Source organism: Sarcophilus harrisii, chromosome 1 (genome assembly GCF_902635505.1).
Source record: "Sarcophilus harrisii chromosome 1, mSarHar1.11, whole genome shotgun sequence".
Lineage (NCBI taxonomy): Eukaryota > Metazoa > Chordata > Mammalia > Dasyuromorphia > Dasyuridae > Sarcophilus > Sarcophilus harrisii.
The window spans coordinates 655,308,607-655,329,717 of NC_045426.1; the positions used below are offsets into that span (position 1 = coordinate 655,308,607).

The following is a 21,111-nucleotide window of genomic DNA, read 5'->3' on the forward strand; positions in this document are numbered from 1 at the left end:
CCAAGGACCCAGGTGAATCAGAAAGGTAAATTAGATTCTGAGACATCTCTGCACTTTAAAATAACACTTTTATTTTTTTTGCATGTGTGAGGTAATTGGAGTTGTGACCTGCCCAAGGTCACACAGCTAGGAATTGTTAAGTTTCTGAGTCTGGATTTGAACTCAAGCTCTCCTGACTTTAGGTCTGGTGTTCTATTCCCTGAGCCATCTAGCTGTCCCCATCTCTGATCATTGAAAGGCTACTAATAGTGAGGTGGGGAGGACCGTGCTACAGGGAGGACCTCCTGTAACAGGAAACATTATTGATGGAGTGAGGTCACTGGCAAAGCTTGAAGATACAGATATAGATATATAAGAAATATCTGCAGAGTTTGTAGAGTATGAAGAAGAAAAATGCCACCATGAGCAACTTTATCCAGAGCTTTTGAAAACTCTGGAACAGCTGCAATGAATTCAGCCTAAAAATCTGCTGGGATCAGCCTGGGTGAGTTAGTAAAACTTTCCACTCTTTTGCTATCCTTTGCCTCTGAGAAATGTTGCCATCATCCACATTCCCTCAATTCATATGAGCCACAGGAGTAACCGGGGAATCTCCAGCATGGAAGAATGAAAGGAGTCGAGAAGCCTCTCTCAGCTAAAGTAGCTTACAACTCCATGTTGAGGAGAGCATTTCCCAATTTGTACACTAATTTTTTCACAAATTAAACTGTCTTAATTTGTTGGATTAGAGGAAAGAGAGAAATTCAGAGAAAAAAATGATTCTTAGGGATGGGGGCTGAGCCAAGATAATTGAATCAATGACTGTAAGATTAAAGTTTGCATCATCCCTTTGACTTAAACTTGGACGGTAGCACGGTGAGATGGGAAAGCAGCTTTTGGCTACTGAAAGCCAAAGGCCAACTAGCTCCTTTCTTTTAAAAGGATCAGTTCAGGTTCTGACTGTCCTCTAGTGTCCACTGGAGATAATGCACTAGACATTGATCGTTTTGTGCATTAAGCAGATCAGAGAGAGAACCATTCAAGCAGAGCACCACCTTGTGACTATTTTAGATGTTACACTTTAAATTATTCCAAATCCTTTCTGCTCAATTATCTGTAAACTATGGATGTTTAAGCCAAAATGTCGCAGATGAAAATAAAGGTGCCCAAAGCTTCCTCAGCACTCACCTCCATGGGTCACCACTTTCATATAAGGTTTGATCATCTGGAGATCAATTCGGTGCTCCTGCTCCCCGATGATGACGGTTCTCCACAGGCGCCCATTGGCAGCGCCTCCTTCCTCAGCTGCCCCATCCCCAAAGAGGTCTGCACTGTCACCAGGCATGTTCTTAGCGGTGGCCACAGGCGTGTCATCTGAAAGCAAGACATGGAAAATCCTTATTTTTGTCTTCCTAGGCAGCAGAGGATTAAAGAGTTCTCATTTATCTTCAAGTCTGTTGTTCAGTGAAAATTCATTAATTTCATTTATTAAATTCTATATGCAGAGCATTTTTTGGTGAATAAAAGGTTTGGATAGACATAATTTCTGTCCTCACAGAACTTAAAATTTATTGGATGCCTATTGTGTGCCTAAGGTTGTGAGGGATATAAAGATGATTTCTATCCTGGAAGAACTTGACAACACTTGGGGAAGATAAGACAATACCAGCAATGCTAGTTCCCATTTCTAATAGTGCTTTAATCGTTGTAAAATTCATTTTTTACAACCATCCTATGAGGTAACAAGTGCAGATTTATTTTAAAAAATCTCCATAATACAGATGAAGAAGCTAAGGGTTCTAGTAGTCAGGTGGACTACTAGACCCACAAGTATTAGATGGCAGAGCAGTGACTCAATTGCAGGTCTTTTCATTCTGCCCACTGGGATCAGACTGGGTATACTGGAAAGTCTTTGATCTTCTGCCTTCCTTCTTCTTTGGATAATGGTGTCAGAGCCCTTGACGCTTCTGTTCTCTTATGAGCCAGGGGAGTGCAATGAATTGAAAGAATTCTTTCATCAGAGCAAAAACTGTAGCCTTTCCCTGTCTCATGAGATTCTGTGATCAAAGAATCTTTGGTGATGAGCATTTTCTGAGCAAATCACTTATCTCTCTGAACCTCAGTTTCCTTTGCTGTGAAATGGAGAGAGGCAATATTGTATGATAGAAAGGTTGCTGTTTTTGGAGTCAAAAGACCTGGGGTTTGAATCCTGGCTCAACTATTCAATACTTGTGAATCCTTTCCCCTCCTTGGGCCTTAATTTGCTTTTCTGTAGAATGAGGAAGTTAGACTGAATGATTTCTAAGATAATGTCATAGGGATACAGGACTAGATGGTCTGTAAAGTCTCTTATAACACTAACTCTAGGATTCTTGACATTGTTCCTTTGTGGACTTGTGAGGAAAGGGCTTCAGAAACTTAAATACACTCTGGAAATAGGGGTGATTATTTTTCTAGTCTTTTTCAGATTCTTGCACCTTGACTCTGAATCATATAGCTTAGAATTCAATTGTGTGCTGCCTTGAGCTGTTCAATACTGTGGGTATTAGTGTCACCCCTCAAACTAGACTGTGATTTTTGTGTGGCCAAGGACAATGTCTCACATCATTTCTTTATCCCTAATTGTATCTAGTATAAGGCTAAGCATGTTCATGCCTGATTATTCCTTAGGCCAAACAAGGATCTACTGTAATCAGAGATCAGTCACTTTCTTGTGCATAAACTTACTCATGTTTATTTTCTGCTCAAAAACTTTCAGAGACTTCCTTTTGCCTCCTAGGTAAAATTCAAATTATTTTGATTGGGATTCAAAGCTTATGGAACCTTTCATATCATCCTCCTCTACTCTGGTCTAGTTACACTATAGGACTCTTGTCTGTCTCCTGAAACTCTACTGATTGTTGCTAAATAAATCGGAAAGGAATTTAGAGAAACCACTCCAATATCTCTGCCAAGAAAATCCCACAGTGGGGTTACAAAGGGTTGGATGTGACTGAAAAATGACTGAAAAACAACTTCTGACTCCAAATCCCATGCTTTTTCTACTTTACAATGCTGCCTCCCCACATTGGGGATGTTCTCTATTTCTTTTTCACCTGTTGAACCCCCATCCAAACTTAAAGTCCAACTCAAATGCCATTTCCTTCAGGACTTAGCCAAATTTTGTATTTCCCTCAGCACTGAGCATAGGATTTTGTACACATAGATGCTTAATAAATGTTTGCTCAACAAATTTAGCTACAATGACTAAATAAAAGGATGAATGTACTTTGTTGGTGAGTGACCAGCTCTTTACCTGAAGGTAGCTTTATAAATAGCTGCTTGTCAAAGACTAAGATTAGCCTGGTTACTGACTTCTTCAGGCACTGAAACTGGTATTTTTAGCTCCAAGGACCCTGGGGGTGGGGCAGAAGCAAAGTCAAGAAGGGCCTGGGAAATGTTTGTCTTTGGGGTTTAGTATAGTAGACAGGTCATGAAATGGGGGGAAATTGAGAACAGGCTGAGGCTGAATTCTACTTTTAAAATGGACATTGTGGAAATTTCTGCATCCTAGTCTTAGCTCAGCCACTTACTAGGTGTGTGAACACATTAATAGCTCATTTAACCTTGTTTTCCTCATCTGTAAAATGGGGTAATTCTCCTTGCTTTATAAGGCAACTATGAGAAAGGGTTATAAAAATAAACCTAGACAAATGTAATTATTATGACAATTAGTAAAGCCATTAGAACTAGTTTTAGAGACCCCCCCAAAAAATCAGAACTAGAAGGAGTCTTGTTCAGAATATAGAACATAGAACATTAGAACCTTGAAAAGTGGAGTGATGTAGTGGGAAGAACACTAGATTTGGAGAATGAAGAGCTAGATCTTGGTTCTTCTATTTGCTAACTCTGAACAAATAGTGATATTTTTGAGCCTCAGTTTTTTTCAAATGCCAGAAAACGTCTATGAATATAGAACACTGAACTGAATGGAACCTTAGAAATCATCTGGTTCAATCCCTTAATATTTTGGATAAGGAAACTGATCCAAACTCAAATCCAGGTTTCTTGACTCCACTGTATCATGCTCTCTCGCAATATTTATTGAGTTTTTACCCTCTGAAATTTCACATTTTTGCTTTTATTTGGCTCGTTAGGGACCCAATGAGTCAATACAGGTTATTAGTCATTGTGTAATAGAAAGAACATTGAAGCTGAAATCAGAAGATCTGAATCTACTACTTATTCCTTGTGTAAACTTTTCAAATTCTTTCACTTCTTTGGGTCTTAATTTCTTTATCCGTAAAATGAGGGCATTGGACTAGATGATATTTAAGGTTCCTTTCAGCTCTGAAATTCTATGTTCTAAGGTTTCTTTCATCTCTGATAATTGCATTCTATGTTTCTTCCTTTCAGCTCAGACATTTTGTGTTTCTTGCTAACAGAATTAAGCTCCTGATGTTGCTTTAATATATATATGGAGAATTGAGGAGGTCCAAAATGTCACTCAGCCCCCCAAATAAGATAATTTGGTAGGATAATCCACCAAAGAAACCTTGAGAGGCCACATAAGGATTGAAACAGGTTCCATGACATTATTTTGTTATTGTTATTATTGCTGTCATTTTAACAATGTAGCTAGCAATAAAGAAAGGAAAAAGGACATTTATGTGGGGTAGTATTTTAAAGTTTGCTAAGTACTTTATACTCATGATCTCTTTTGAGTCTCATAAGAACATTATGAGATAAGCATTAGAATTATTATTCCCAGTACATAGATGAAGGAACTGTGACTTAGATAGACTGATTTTTTCTAAGGTCAGGCAGCTACTATATTTCAGAAGCCCCTATAAATACAGATTTTTCTAACTTTAATACGAACATTCTTGGAATTAAAGCCCAAATAGCTGGGCTATTGGCTAGGACAAGACCATTACCTTCCCACTCTAGCTCATTGCCATTTCCAAGGAATTCCAGGGAATCTGTCTCATCTGGGGTTTCAATGTCATCCACGTTGATGTCCAGATCATCAGGGGTGTCCAAGAAATCATCAGACAAGACGGAGCCCTCACTTTGGTCCAGTGAAATGTTGATTTCAGGAGCAACGAGTGTCTTTCGTTTACGATGAGCCCCATTGAAGTTTAAAGTGTTTGGAGGAGCTGGAGGTAAATTTAAAAACACAATAAACATTTATTAAAGCCTTATAATGTACAAGATATTGTATTTAGTGCTGAGAATAAACAAATGGAAAGAACATAGTGCTTACCCTCATGGAGCTTACATTCTTCTGAGGGGTTAGATTGAGATGGAGATGCAAATAACTATGATACAAGTTAGAATAAGAAGAGGGCGTACCAGAGGCACAAGAAATTAGAAGAGAGATCCCATCAAGCAAAGGGGTTCAGGGAAGGGCTTGGGAGAAAGGTAGCACCTGAGCATGTCATTGAAGAAAGGAAGAATGTTTCATAGGTGGAGATGAGGGGGGACTGGGTCTCCTGTTCGGAAGGAGAGCAACCTGCACAGATTTACAGAGAGCAGAAGGGAGGGGCAGGACCAAATCCGAAAAAAGTTAGTAGTAGTTTGATTAGAATGTCATGTGTCTAATGAGCTATCAATGAAGCTGTGAATGAGTTCAACCTTTCTGGAAAGCAATTTGGAATTATGAAAATAAAATGGCTAAAATGTCCATGACCTTTAATCTGCTGCTAGACCTATACCAAGGGGGTCTCTGACAAAAAAGAAAGGTTCCATATCTGCCAAAATATTTACACTAGCACTTTTTGTAGTAGCAAAGAATTAGAACGATACCTGTTTATTGGGTACATTATTGTGATGGAAGAAACACTATAAGAAATGATTAATATGATGCATACAAGCAGACATGGAAAGAGAACTGATGCAAAGTGAAGTGAGCAGAACTAAGAATATAATATACATGCTGACTAAAATAATGTAAATAGAGACAAACACATCTACAATTATTATACCAAATCTAAACCTGCCCTTTTATAATTCTCTCCTATTACTCTTTGTTCAGTCCTATGGGAACAATTTAAACCAATGTAATCTCTCTTCTATGCTGGAGTGATAGACTTGAAGTATTTGAAGAACAAAATAAAAGTTAGCCAAGATGTCTTTAAGTCTTTCCTCTCTAGACCCCAGTTAAATATTTCTAATTTCTTCAGCTGATGTTGATATGTTTACATGATACTGAGGCTCTTCATTGTCAGGGTCACTGATACCTAGATTCACTTCAGCATAACAATGTCCTTCCTAGCATTTGGCTCCTGGCATGGAACACACTACTCCAGATGTAGTCACGGCCTCCAGGCCCCTCTCCACGCAGCCTAAACTTACATTAACTTTTTTTGACTGCCATATCACAGGGTTGCAGTGTAATGCATAGAGGACTTACTTTGGACTTAAGAAGTCCTGTCTCTGACACATGCTAACTGAATGACCATGGGTAAGTTATGTAACCTCTTATTGACTCTAAGTTCTAGGATGATGTTACAGACAAATTGCTGATATATATCAGAGAAGGGAATTTCCACACTAGAAGTTCCCACAGAGAGATGGGTTCAACAAACAAAAACTCATAACACTTATTCTCAACTTTTCTGTGGACTTTTCTGTTCTTTTAAAAAAAAATAATAATAGCTATCTATTTTTAAAATACATACAAAGATAGTTTCAACATTTACTCTTGCAAAACCTTGTGTACCAAAATTTTCTCCTTCCCTCCTCCATTCCCCCCTCCCCTGGACAGCAAATAATCCAAAATAGGTTAAACATGTGCATTTCTTCTAAACCTATTTCCACTTTTATCATGCTATGCAAGAAAGATCAAAAGGGAAAAAACGAGAAAGAAAAAACCCCATGCAAACAAACAGCAACAAAAAGGTGAAAATACTATGCTTGTGATCCACATTCAGTTTCCATAGTCTTCTCTTTGGATGTGGATGGCTCTTTCTATCACTAGTCTATTGAAATTGTCTTGAATCAACTCATTGTTGAAAAGAGCCAAGTCCATCACAGTTTATCATCACATAATCTTGTTGCTGTGTACAATGTTCTTTTAAACTTCCTGTTCTTTCTCAGATGAACTTCTGTTATAATTATGCCTCTCCTCTTTTGTGCTGATAAAGTTGACTTTTTGAAACCAACTCTAAGACTTTATATTTCTTCCTATTAAACATCTTTTAAAAAATTTTATTAATGTGTTTTGCTTTAAATTTGCAAAGTTTCAATTATACCTCACTCCAAGGAGATCTCTTAGAACAAAGTAAAACAGTCAAATAAAACCAAGACCTCATCTGAAAGTGCATTCCTCATCTGCAACACACCTGACTTTCTATTTTTAATTTTTTTAATGAATAGAAGTCTACTTTCTTTCTCTTCTACCTCCCACCTCTTTAGAGAAAAAAGAGAAAAGATAAAACACATTCTTTATAACAAATATGCATAGTTAAGCAAATCAAATTTCTTCTCTGACTGTATATAAAAATGTTTATTTCATTCTGCACCCTAAATCCATCACCTTTTTGTAAAAGAAAGTGTATTTCATCCTTAGTCATCTGAAATCATGGATGTTCATCATATTGGTTATATTTTTTGGTAGCTTTCAAAGCTGTTTGCCATTATAATGCTGTTTTTAGTAAACATATTGTTTTTCTGGCTCTGTTCACTTCACTCTGTATCAGCTCATAGAAGTCTTTTCATGCCCTTTAGAAATCATCTGTTTGAACATTTCGTTTTTTATAATGATAGCTTTATTTTTATTTTTTAACAATTTCAATAGTATTTTATTTCTCCATATACATGCAAAGATAGTTTTCAACATTCATCCCTGTAGGACCTTGCGTTTCAAATTCTTCTTCCCTCTCTGCCTCCCTCCCCAAGATAGCAAACAATCTGATATAGGTTAAATATGTGTAATTAAAAAAAAATTTCTATATTTATCCTGTTGTGTAAGAAATATCAGATTAAAAGGTAAAAAGCTATAAGAAAGATAAAACAAACAAACCAAAAATATTATGCTTTGATCTGTATTCAGTATCCATAGTTCTCTCTCTGTATGGGGATGACATTTTCCATCTCAGATCTAATGGAATTGCCTTGAATCACTGCATTGTTGAGAAGAGCCAAGTCCATCATCACATAATCTTGTTGTTACTGTGTACATTGTTCTCTTGGCTCTGCTCACTTCACTCAACATCAGTTCATGTAGGTCATTTCAGGCTTTTCTGAAATCAGCCTGTTCATAATTTCTTAAAGAACAATAATATTCCATTATATTCATTTCATCCATTTATCCATATTCATCCATTCCCCAAATGATGGGTATCCATTCAATTTTCAGTTCCTTGACACTACAAAAAGGTTACTACAAACATTTTTGCATATGTGGATCCTTTCTCCTATTTTAACATTTCTTATAGCATAGTAGTATTCCAGCATATTTATAAACTATAACTTATGTAGCCTTTCTTCAACTGATGGGCACCTTTTTCACTTTCAAGTTTTTGTATTCCAGAAAGAATAGCTATGAATATTTTTGTATATGTAGGATTCCTTTCAGCTTTATTGGGTATATTTTTTGATTATATATTTATAAATAGTATAGCTGGGCCAAAGGACATGCACTGGTTAAAAATTGGGTGATATCAACTCATTAATTATTAAACTAATTAATGAATAATTATTGAATAGTTAACCATTAAATTTTATGTTATTAGAGTTAGATGAACATACATTCAAACCTGTCAGGATCTGCTTGGATCTCAAATCTGTCATCCAGTATGTGAGCTATTCTTTAATATTAGCTTTAATATTAGAATTAAATTATAATCAAATTAAATAATAATTTAATATCAATTCATTAATGTAATTTAATAATAATAATTAATCTCTTCTCTAGGTCCTTCATTTTTTTAAACAGGTCATTCATCAATTTTACTACCAAATATTCTCAATTCAAAGTTCAGCCCATCTGTTTTGTCATGTTGTTGCTAGGCTAGAGCTAGCTATCTTACCATTTCTTTTCTTGTATGTGGCTGTTATGTGTCAGGAAATACTTTGGCCCATTCTGTATGTGAATCTATGTAGTGGGTTATGTTCAAACAGGCTTTTGCTTCACTTTACAAAAATATATGGAGCCACTTGACAAATGGAAAAGGCTCCAAGATTCCTGCTCATGCGGTCTTTGGAATTGATCAATGGCAGACATAAGGGTAGAATTGGGATAGGGCTACAATTAAATAATAGCTACTGCTAGGGATGCAGTTGTTGACTAGAAATAATATTGTCTATCCACTGTGTTAGCTCTTGTTCCCGTTTACAGTCATACCTTAAGACACTTTAAGCATGACTGGCCAAGAGAATGTCAGGATGACCCCCCCTAAAGATTGGATAACCCTCCTGTGACAGTTTTATAGGAAGACATGAAAAAGAGTTCCACAGGATGGGCATTGTAATGTGGAATTCCCACAATAGCAAATTAATTAAAAAATGTTTGTTAAGTGTTTATTAGATTCCAAGCCCTATGTCAAGTGCTAGGGATACAAATAGAAAAAAGCAAAACAGTCTCTTTTCCTAAAGAGAGACAATGCATAAAGGAAAAGTCAGAATATAGAGAAAGCTCCAGGGGGTCCCAGTGTTGATGACTGTTCACAAATCTATTATAGAATAATGGACTGAGTTTCTTAAGAAAATTCATGAGACTAATTAGCACCTATGGTTCAATAATTGGTAGAAATGTTCTGTTATTCATGGGGTAGCACCTCTGAGAGGGGAACCTCTTGCTGGGATATAGTGGAAAGAGCATGAATTTGGATTCCTCTTCTGATTCCACTCTCAGGAAGGGAAGATACTTGTCTAAGATCATAGGTGACAGAACCAAGATTCAGATATAAATGTTCTAATATTCATTCTCCTAGGATTACAAATTAACCAAAATTCACTTCCATTACTGATAAAACTCATAAACCGTGTCCCTGAACAAACCCAGATAGACAAACTCATGTAGCTACTTACAGGATGTGTCTTCAACAGGGCTGCCAAGAGTGTCCATCCCTGTCTCTTCTGGAAGGGGTCTGTCAAACCAATCCAGGACAATCCAGGAAGCATCAGTCATGGCCAACAGAAAAAGCCAAGGACAGAGCCAGGAGGGTGTGTCGAGCAAAGTGGATTCAGAAAGGTGTACACAGGGAAGGAAAGAAACATTTTCTATCATCAGTCAGTGTTCAACCAGTTAGCTCATTTCTCAACTGGCTTGAAATGTCATGGAAATATAGCACTGCAAGCTGGGAAAAATTTTCTAACTTTAGCTCATTAGTCAAGCCCTGCTGTTTTCAAAGAGTGGGCATTTCAGTGTTTGAAAGACTATCAGGGAGGGATGGGTACCTAAGCAGGAATTCCCTTTATGACACTCCAAGGGTTGTCCAGCTTTTACTTGGACACTTGTAGGCAGAGACAACTTCATACCTGTTCTGGGAAGTTCTTCCTCCTATTGAGTAGAAGTCATCTTTCCTGAAACTTTCAGCATTAGAAGAAAACTCAGAGGGCAGCTAGTCTATCCCACACATGAACAAAAAATCCCCACTACAGCATCCTCAGAAAGCAGTCATCTACTTCAATAGCCCTAGTGACAGGAAACTGCCTACCTTTCCCTTCCAGAGCGATAGCTATGATTGTCAGAAAGTTTTTTCTATGTCGACTTCAAATCTGCCTTCCTAATTTCTACCTTTCTCCTAGTTCTTTTCTCTTGGGCTGAGCAAAGTCTCATTCCTTTTTCAAGTGATGGCCTTCCAAATATTTGAACACAACTAACATGTCTTCCCAGATGGAAGAGGGAATGTGTTTGCTCTCTCTTCCATATGTCTATATTATGTAAACAAGTGTTTGTTTTCATATACTATCCCCCGTTCTTTAATTACTTCTTAGGTGTGAATCTTGCCTTTCTAATTGAACTGTCACTTTCTCCAGGGCAGAGACTCAGTGTCGTCTGCTTATCTTGAATCCCCACTGAGCCTAGCACAGGATTGGGCATGAAACTTCTTATTTGGGAAAGATTTGCTGGCAGATATTTTGGTATCATATTCCAGAGTTTTGAAGGTTTTTCTAAGCTCTTAAAAGTTCAAGATGGATGCAGCACACAAGTCTAGTATTCATGAGGAAAGTTACAAGAACAGTAGATGCTAAAGAATTGGGCCACAAAGTACCCCTTAACTCACCTGTCCATTCCTGTCCCCTTCTGGGGAGAGGTCTGTCAAGCTGGACTCTAGAGTGACAGAATCTAGGTTTAAAACTAATTTTTGGGTCATGGTACTTGGGGGGAACATGAGCAAGCTATTTACTCACCCCCAAATCCCCGATCCTGCACCTCAGTTTCTTTGATTGCTAAATAAAGCAAGTTGGGTCTACATGATTTCTGAAGTCCCTTCTGGCACTGATCAATGATCCTCCTAACAATCTTATAAGAGAGACAGGCGAAGGATTCTCAATCCCCTTGTATAGATAAAGGCTTAGTTAAAGGGAAATGTTTAGAAAGTATTCTGCTACATTTCCTCCCCACCTCAGTTCAAAAGTGGATACCCAGAAGGTTAAGTACCAGGTTACCAAGCTCCAGATGGTACACAGTGCTATGTAGCACAAAACATACCCAGAAAGAGATGTAGATTGCAAAGCATTTTACATATATCATCTCACTGAGTCTTCTCAATAACCCTCTGAGGTAGGTTTTCTAAAAAAATTGTTCTCATTTTACAGATGAGTAGACTCAGGCTGAGAGAGGTTAAATGATTGACCCAGGTTCATACAGTCAGTATAGATCAGAGGGAGGTCTTGAAGCCAGGTTTTCCTGAGCTCAGGCCCAGAGCTCAACCCATTGTATTTGTGTGTGTATGTGTGTGTTTATGTATGTGTGTATATATGTGTATGAGTGTGTGTGTGTATGAGTGTGTGCATCTGAGTGATGCTCTTGTGGAGGATATATAGTCATCCCACACTGACTGGAAGTAACTTAGAAACCTGAAACTTCCCATTGTATGTAAAAATAATTTTCAACATTCATTTTGGTAAGATTTTGAGTTCCAAATTTTTTCTCCCTCCTTCCTAATCTCTCCCCTTCCCAAGACAGCAAGTAATCTGATACAGGACATACAAGTACAATAAAAAATACTTAAGTAAAAGCCAAAACAAAACAAAACTCTCAACCAATATGTGGCCCACCATGGTCCTTATGTAAAATTTGGTGCTCCTGTTTCTATTTGAATTTGACACCATAGGCCCAGATGATCTCAATGGTTCTTTTCAACTTTAAATCTATGATTCCTTGGAGGTATCTTTTGCAGCTAGAGCCATGGAATAAACCTATCATGGAAATGAGTTTAATTATAATAATTTTAGTGTTCAGTCATTTTTCAATAGTGTATGACTTTTTGTCATCTCATTTTGGGTTCACTTGGCACAGACATTGGAGTGGTTTGCCATTTCTTTGTTAAGCTCATTTTATAGATGAGGAAACTGAGGCAAACAGGAAAAAGTGATTTGCCCAGGATCACGCACCAAGTAAGTATCTAAGGCCATATACTCTATCCACTGCATCACCTAGTTGCCCTGACTGAAATAATAGCTAGCATTTATATAATACTTTCAGGCTCACAAATATCTCATTTTATCCTCACAACAACCCTAGGAGCAAGGAGAAAATAGAATTTCTATTTTACTTAAGAGGAACCCGAGGCATACAGAGATTAAGTGGCTTACCCAGGATCACCCAATTAGTAAAATATCTGAGATCTGAATTTAGGTCCAATGATCTATCCTCTGGGACACCTTGGTGATTACTAGTCCCCATTTTACAAATGATAAAACTGAAGTTCAGAGAACTGAAATGGTTTGGCTAGGGTCACACAGCAAAAGTAATAAAAACTTGCATTTCTATAGGGCTTTAAAGTTTATAAAGTCTGTTCCTTACAACTCAATGACACTGCAACAATAGTATCATCCGCATTTTACAAGTGAGAAAACTGAGTTGTAGGGAATTTGTTTTAGATAATCCAGAACACTATGCTTCAGAAACTAGCATCTTCTATGAATCAGTTGGTCAGTCCACAAGCATTTATTAAAGCATTTACTACAAATGAGGATGTTAGGGATGATACAAAGAAAGGCAAACAGTTCCTGAGTTGAAGGAGCTCACATTCTGATGAAACAAACAAAATTACTCTTTAGAATAAGCCAAAGAATTAGAGCTGTTGTTGGTATGAATGGAACAGATTTTCTTAGTCCAAAGTTATGAGTTTTGGAATCAGAAAACAGAGATTTAGATTTGAATTCTGCTATTGATTTCCTATGTGACCTTGGGAAAATTATTTTATTTCTCTGGGCCTCAGTTTCCTAATCTGTAAAATGAAGGGGACTAGATTAGATGATCTCCAAGGATCCTTTCAGCTCTAGATCTTTGCTCCTCTGATGCTATGAGGGAATGCTGCTTCTCCTCCCCCTCTAGTCAGAGCTCCTCCAAATACCCCAGTGATTTGCACAGTGCACCTGAAGGCTGACAATGTATGTCAGAGGGTTTTTTGAACACAAGCTCTATCAAGAAGTAAGAAAAAAATCTTCCTTACCTTTTAAGAGGATGCTCAGGCAATCCTCCCTTTGGGATCTGGCTCCTCTTGTTTAAATTTTACCTGGATCCTGAGCCTTTCTCCCTTTCTGAATTTCCTGAATCAGGGGAGCTTGTTTAAGGCCCCAACCCCACCATTTTGGTCTGTTCTGGTCAGATGATGCTGAGCTTCACCCTATAAGATATTGGCTCTCTGGCAGTGAATGAGTTCTGACTAGGAAGATGCTGGGGACCCAGTGAGCATGCTCCAGCATCTTACTCCTCCCTCGGGCATCACTACAGCATCGATGCAGAACGGGAGATGCACCAGCACATGAGCCTTTAGCAGAAGGACACACCTCCAGGGAGGAAGGATGCTTATCTCTCCCTCTCCAATCGGCTCATTGCCTTCTTGGCTTACACCAGTCTAATGCATCCCTCTTTCAGGGCTGGACTGCTTGCAACCAGCTGCCTTCATTATCCTGTGGCTGTCCCTCATATCTGGAGGTCAAACCATGTATGTGCTCAGTTTGCTCTCCCTCTGCCCTGCCGGTAGCCCTGGCCTGGGACTGACCAGACCAGTGGATGAAGGACAGTGTGCTGCAGGGGGTTCAGTGGGGCAATAGCATTGGATTCAAAGGCAGAAGATCTGGGTTCAAATTTTAATTGTAATTCTTAGTAGTCATAAAGCTAGGGGTAAGCATCATGTTGCAAAGAAAGGGTGCTGGAGATCGAATGAGAAGGTTTACATTCAAGTCCCAGCTCTGACACTTGCTACCTGTATGATGCTTTTAACAAGTCACGTGGCTGCTGCATCTCTAGTGAGATGACAGAATCTTTAAAGACCTTTTCAGCTTTTTCAAGTCTGGCAGTCACTTCACTATGCCATTCACCAGATTAGTCCTGTTTTTCCAAGCCTCTGGCATTTGTGGAGACCCAAACTCTATGATCCCTGTGTAGTAGAGCCAGATCAAATTGGCTTAAAGAGCTAATTGTTAGATTTTTTCTTGTGAGCATTTATACCTCAGACATTGGCAAATATTACAAACCAGGGATTGATGTATTGTTTTGTAGCTTGTCTAGACTTAAGAAAGGGATGGAGGGAATGCTAATTATGCATATTAGTCTTAAATCTGTTGTATGCATTTCCCCCTAGAAAGCCAGTTGTTAAATATTTACCAGCACACCAGTGCTCCTATGTCTAGTTTCCTTAACTGTAAAATGGAAATAATGTGTTCCCTACCTCACAGGATTGATTGTTATGAGAGAGACCCTTTGTCTACCTTAAAATGCTATAAAAATACAAATTATTATTATGACTATTATTTATACTGGTGACTCTCATTCTTTTCTGTTCAGCCAGGGGAATGGACTGGAAGTGTGTTTCTTGGTCTGCCAGTCCCAGACTCAGTGATCAGCTTTCCAGTCTCTTCTAAATTGGTAACTTGGGTACTCTGTGGTCTGGAGGTACATGAAGTAGAGCTACGTTGCTGGGAACTCTTTGTTCTGACAATTAAATGACATGTTTCTGTGGGAAGGTCTGATTTCATCATTCCTTTGTCACAAAGTCTTTGCTGGTTTCCTATTTCCTTTAATAAAATACAAATATAAGACCCTCCCTAATCTAATGCCACCCTATCTCTTTAACCTTGGTTCATATCACTTCCCTCCATAATAACAACATTATCAACCAGCAGTTATTTGGAACCTCCTATGTGCCAGGCACTGTGCTAAGTCTTTTACAAAAATGACCACATTTGGTCTTCACAGCAACTCTGAGAGAGATGCTATTATATTATCTCCATTTTACAGATGAGGAAATTGAGGCAGAGAGCGGTTAAATTTTTTGTTTAGCTAGTCAAACAGCTAGTAAATATCAGAGAAGAGACTAGATTTGAATTTAGGTCCTCCTGTTTCAGGTTCCATGCTCTGTGTATCCTGATACTCCCTAGTTGTTCCTTATATTTTACATATTTTAAAATTTAATATTCAAACAATAATATTTGCACATAAATATACATAGATATATTAACTAATTAAGTAAAAAATAATAAAAATTAATATTTAAAATATTGTACTTATTTATGAAGGATATACCTTCATACTTCCCAACCACAAGATCCTAGGTTTAGATTTGGAAATGACCTTGGAGGTTACCATTTTACAGATGAAGAAATTGAGGGTGGAAGAAAGTAAGTAACTTGCCTAGGATCATTCAAGTAGTAAATGTCTGAGGCGGGATTTAAACGCAGCTCCTCCTGATTCAATCTAGCACTATATTATCCACCAAACTTGTCCTGTGTTTTCAAGCCTCTGCATTATGGAGGCCTTCTCAGGATTCTATTGCCTACTCATTTCAGTCTGTTGAAATCCCTCCCTTCTTCAAGATCCAGCTCAAGTATTACTTTATTCTATAAAATTTTCTCTGATTCTCTTAACTGGAGTCAACCATTCCCTGCTCAGATTTCTGTAGGACACTTTGCCTCTCCCACATACTACTAATTATCATTTTGTGTGTGTGTGTGTGTGTGTGTATTTATGTCATAACCTCCTATTAGTTTAGAAGTTCCTTGAGGGCAGGGATCTCAAGGATTTTTTTTCCCTCTTTCTATTCTGGGTGCTGAGCATGAAGTTTTGACACAGTAGGTGTTTTAATAGATATTTGCTGGATGACTTGAATTCAAAAGACTTGGTTCTAGAAGCCACCTTTGCCACTTATTAGCTACATGATTTTTGAGCAAGATGCTGGCTATCTCCTGTGTTGGGAATGCCCACCCTTCCTCATTTCTGCCCTTTTCCTTTTCTGGTTTCCTTCAAATCTCAGCCAGTCTGCAAAAAGCCTTTCCAAGACTTTCATAATCTTAGTACTTTCCCCCTGACATTTTCTCCAATTTATCCTGCATATATTGTTTATATATAGTGTTTCCTCCATTAGACTATAGGTTCCTTGAGAGCAGAAACATTTTGTTTTTTGGCCTTTATATCCCTACAATCCAGCACAGTGGCTAGCACACAGTAGGCACTTAATAAGAGCTACTTGAATAACTGACTTAATGGATTTGTTCCTTAGTTTTCTCATCTTTAAAATGGAAAGAATGATAATATTGCACTGTCTGTTTAAAGAAGAATTGTGGGAACCAAAAGAGATAATGCGTTTAAACTGCTTGAGCTTTATTAAACACTTGGCAAGCTGTGCTTTCAACTGCTATATCAAACCATTATACAGCTGTCATTATGAATATTTCAAGTTTTGAAAAATTGGTGATGGACTTCAAGCCATTTTTCTACTCTTACAAACATGCAAAGAGATAATCACCCAGAAGACTTCCATTCAAATTTGAATTCTAATTCAGCTACTTAGTCCTTTTATGACCCTGGAAATGTCACTCTACCCCTTTAGTCCTCAGTTTTCATATCTGTAAAATGAGGGGGTTGGAATAAATGATCTTTCACCTTTAATATCCCCTTTGAGTGTTCCCAAGAAAGACTAATGAACTGGGTCAAATAGAATTCCTGATCGTGTCGAAACAGACAGACAGTGATACCAACATCAAGCTTGCAGCTGGAACCTTACTATTTGGAGTTAAGTTCATTTTGGAGAACAGGGAAACAAAAGCTCTTCTTAATTTCAGACTGAATTGGCAAAAAAAGATGCCACTTAGACCACAACTTTACAAGAAGCTCACTGTCTTCCAAACACTGAGTTACTCACATCCGAGGGGCCATTGCTGCAGCTGCCACCAGGCAAATTCACTTGGGCACTATTTTCCCTCCCACCTCCCAAGTGTCTCTTCACAATATAAACTTTCTGAACTGGTTCTCAGTGTGCATTTACAGATGATCTTGTTCTATCCAGTTACCATAGAACTAAGGCAAAGTGTTGCCTGGAAACCTGCTTTTGGTGGATTTGAATCTGGGCAAATTAATTCTGTTTCCTAGTCTGTAAAAATGGGACTAATCATACTTGCCTTACCCTACGTCTGAGGACAATTTTATAGAATGCCTAGAACCTTAGCTCTAGACTTTAGAGAGCATCCGATCCATTCTCCTCATGGAATATTTGGAGGAACTGAGGCTCAGAGAGGTAGTGCCTACTGGTGATCATACAGGAAATAAGTGATAGAACCAAGCTCCCTTGACTACTAATCTAGGATTCTTTACTGCATCATGCTTCATTTTACTTTTAAAATTTTAATTTAATTAATTAGTTAAATAAAATAAAAACCAATTAGTTAAAAATAAAAGTTAATACTTTCAAAACACTCCATAAATAAACTCTTATCAATAATAATAAAAGCAGAGAATCATAGAATTGTAATATCTCAGAGCTGAAAAACAGCTTAAAATTCATCAGATTTTATTTCCTTATTTTATAGTTGAAGAAACTCACTTGAAGGGAGGAGGTTAGCCTAAAGTAATCCAATTAGGTAAGGTCCAAATGAAAGTCACATATGGTGTTTTTATTTGTAATTTTTTCATATAATATTTGCTAAATAGAAATTTGATGATGATGATGATGATGATGACAATAGTAATAGGTAGAGGGGATTACGTTAATCAATGAGCATCTAAGTGATGATTATGTGCTAACCACTTACTATATGCAAAAGTTACAAAGAAAAAAGCCAAATGGTCCTTGCCTTTAAGAAACGCACAATCTAGTTAGTATAATGAGAGATCAGAAGATTATAAATTTAGAGCTAAAAGGTCCTTTAGGGGCCTTAAAGTTGCCTGGCTCCCCACTATCATAGACGAGAAAATGGAGACATTGCCATGGTTCATGTAGTTAGTGAGTACCTGAGGTAGGATTTGAAAATTGTTTTTTACTTCAATATTTCCTGACTATATATCCAATTTCCTGAGCTATAGCACATTGCCATTGTATATTTTGGAGAGGATAAGGAAAGGCTTCATGTAGAGTAGCACTTAAGCCTCCCTTGAAGAAAACAAGAGATTCTTAGAGTAGAAGTGAAGAAAGAAATATTTCAATCTAATACAAAGGTATGGGGATAAGAATTGGATTGCTCTGCATGGGAATCATTTCTTTACTCCAGGCATTTTTTTTTCTGGCTCTCTTGAGTCCCATATAAGACCCTACCTTCTACAGAGAGACTTTCTCAATTCCTCTAAATTTCTAATGTCTTCCCTCTCTTAATTATTTCCTATTTCTTATATATAGCTTGTTTGTACATTTATTTTCCTTGTTGCTTCCTCTATTAGATGGTGAACACTTTGGGATCAGGCACTGTCTTTTGTCCTTCCTTATATTCACACTGCCTAGTGAAGTGCCTACATAGTAAGAGCTTAATAAATGCTTCTTGATTAACCTAATGATTAATATAGCTAGAAAAGTAAGATAGGGCTGGGTTGTGAAGGCCAAACACAGGAGTTTATATTTGAGCCCTTATGTAAATGACACACTGAGCAGTGTCCCTTCTTATCTCATTAATATTCATGTGTATAGGAAGGATTAAACTCAGTGGTACCAAGAAGAAGGAGAATGAATGATATGAACTTTTGGCATTCAAACACAACCCTAGAAGTCAGTGACCCAGGGTGAAAAATCTAAACAATAGGAAATCAGAAACACCCAAAAGGAGTTCAAAGAAGGATCTGTGATTTTCCATTGACTTTTGATTTCAGGTTTTCCCTAGAACTTTGAGCTTTAGCATCTCAGGCCAAAGGCATTCTTCCCAGAGTTGGCAAAGACGACTTCAAAGACATGCTAATATCTATGAGGCTCTTTTCCTTCAAGGTCAGTAATCTGAATAACTTTCTCCCTATTTTAAAGATGGAGATACCCGAGTTCTGGGTAGGGGAAATGACTTTTCTATGAATGTAAAATGAACTAATAAAAGATAAGGGGTAAAACTCAGGCCCCCGACTAGTATACATTTTCCTTTTATGCCATGAGTATACTGTGCTAAAGGGGATTGCTTTTCAAAAACATCTTAACTTTACTCAGGGATCTGACTCAGTTTTCTGAGTTCCTCTTAAGAAACTCTTAACTTGCTAGGTGAAAGTAGCTTTCTTTCCCCAAATTTCCCATAGTGCTTTGCTTGGACCTCTTTCTTGCATCATAATGATTTTGAATCTATTCTTCTCTATTAGATTGTTAAATCCCTTGAAATCCAAATCTATCATGGAATCAGAGGACCTGAATATAAATCCTCTGCTAACCGTCTAGCTATCTGATCTTGGGCATAATAATTAATAATAACTAACATTTATATAGTGCACATGTCATTTCATCTCTCTGGACCAGAAGGAATGGGACCAGTTGACCTCTAAATTCCCTTCTAGCTCTTTATCTGTGATCTTTTGATTTTTTTTTGTGTTATAGTACCTTGTACAGAGTAAAACTTTATAAAATGCTTGTTGGGTTGAATTGAATTTTCTGACTTTTACTTGTACCATGGAAAGAAGAGAAAAAGATCAACTTAAAAAAGCAGGGTCCAAAGCAAACTTCTTTAAATTTTTAAAAAAATATTATTTTATTTCCCCCAAATTATATATAAAAACAATTTTGTAGCATTTTTAAAAGTTTTGAGTTCCAAATTTTATCCCTCCCTCCTCTGTTTTCAAGATAGTAAGCAGTCTGGTATAGGTTATACATGTGTAATCATGTAAAACATTTCCATATTAGTCACTTTTTGCAAGAAAATTCAAACAAAAATTAAAGTGAAAAACAGTATGTTTTGGTCTATATTCAGATGACAACAGTTCTTTCCCTGGAGGCAGATAGTATTTTTCATCATGAGTCCTTTGGAATTGTCTTGCATCATTGTATTGCAGAGAATAGCTGTCACTCAGTTTTTCATTGAACAGTATTGCTGTTATTGTATACAATGTTTTCCTGATTCTACTCACTTCACTTTATATCAGTTCATATAAGTCAAAGTAAACTTCTCTAGAAGAGATGGCTTGAGTGTGATCACACTAAAAAAATAATGGCAAATGGATTGGAGAAATGTAGACAATTAGTATTGCCAATCAGGGATATTAGGATATTGGAGCAGGGAGAGCTCACATAGCAGCTGTTCCAGGTGCAATTGCTGTTAGATCTAATATAGGTCTAAATTCTAGCTCAGAGCCTAAGGTTTGGAAAACCTGACTTGCAAGAGAGATAGTGTAATGTAAGAGAATGAATGATGGACCCAAAGTCAGGAGATTTGGATTTATATTCTGGCTCCACTAACTGTGTTACCATGGCCAACTCATATTCTCTGAGTCTCAGGGAATTTCATAAACCTTAAAATGCTAGAGATTCATGAGCCTCCAAACTATTGTTATACTCTGGAGAAGTAGTCCACATGGTAGAAATATTGCATTCCCTGCCCCTCAACACCTTCAATTCTGAAGCAGAGCTTGGAAGACCTACCTGGGGAAGTCTTCATCCTGCCATTCTTCCTTTACATCCACATTTCCCATTCGTAGGGTGGCTTCTGTGGTCCCCATGATGATAGATCAAGGATGAAGAAAGCTTGAGGCAAGGAGGTTCTGAAATGGAAGATGGAAATGGGGAGAAAATAATTATTATGAGC

The 21,111-nt window shown here is 37.6% G+C and overlaps 1 protein-coding gene across 2 annotated transcripts in view; it reads right to left on the minus strand.

The window, feature by feature from the left end:
* Window positions 1-21,111, minus strand: part of ATCAY (ATCAY kinesin light chain interacting caytaxin) — a 45,580-nt gene that overhangs the window by 20,090 nt on the left and 4,379 nt on the right. The window contains exons 2-5 of one of the 2 annotated variants that reach the window (XM_031947855.1): window positions 20,949-21,067; window positions 9,994-10,052; window positions 4,896-5,117; window positions 1,168-1,353 (exon numbers count right to left, since the gene is read on the minus strand). In XM_031947855.1, coding sequence (XP_031803715.1) covers window positions 1,168-1,353; window positions 4,896-5,117; window positions 9,994-10,052; window positions 20,949-21,025 — 544 coding nt within the window. In that variant the 5' untranslated portion in view covers window positions 21,026-21,067. Of the gene's footprint in view, window positions 1-1,167; window positions 1,354-4,895; window positions 5,118-9,993; window positions 10,053-13,589; window positions 13,839-20,948; window positions 21,068-21,111 lie in introns of those variants that run through there. The other variant, XM_031947856.1, reaches the window with a different exon arrangement.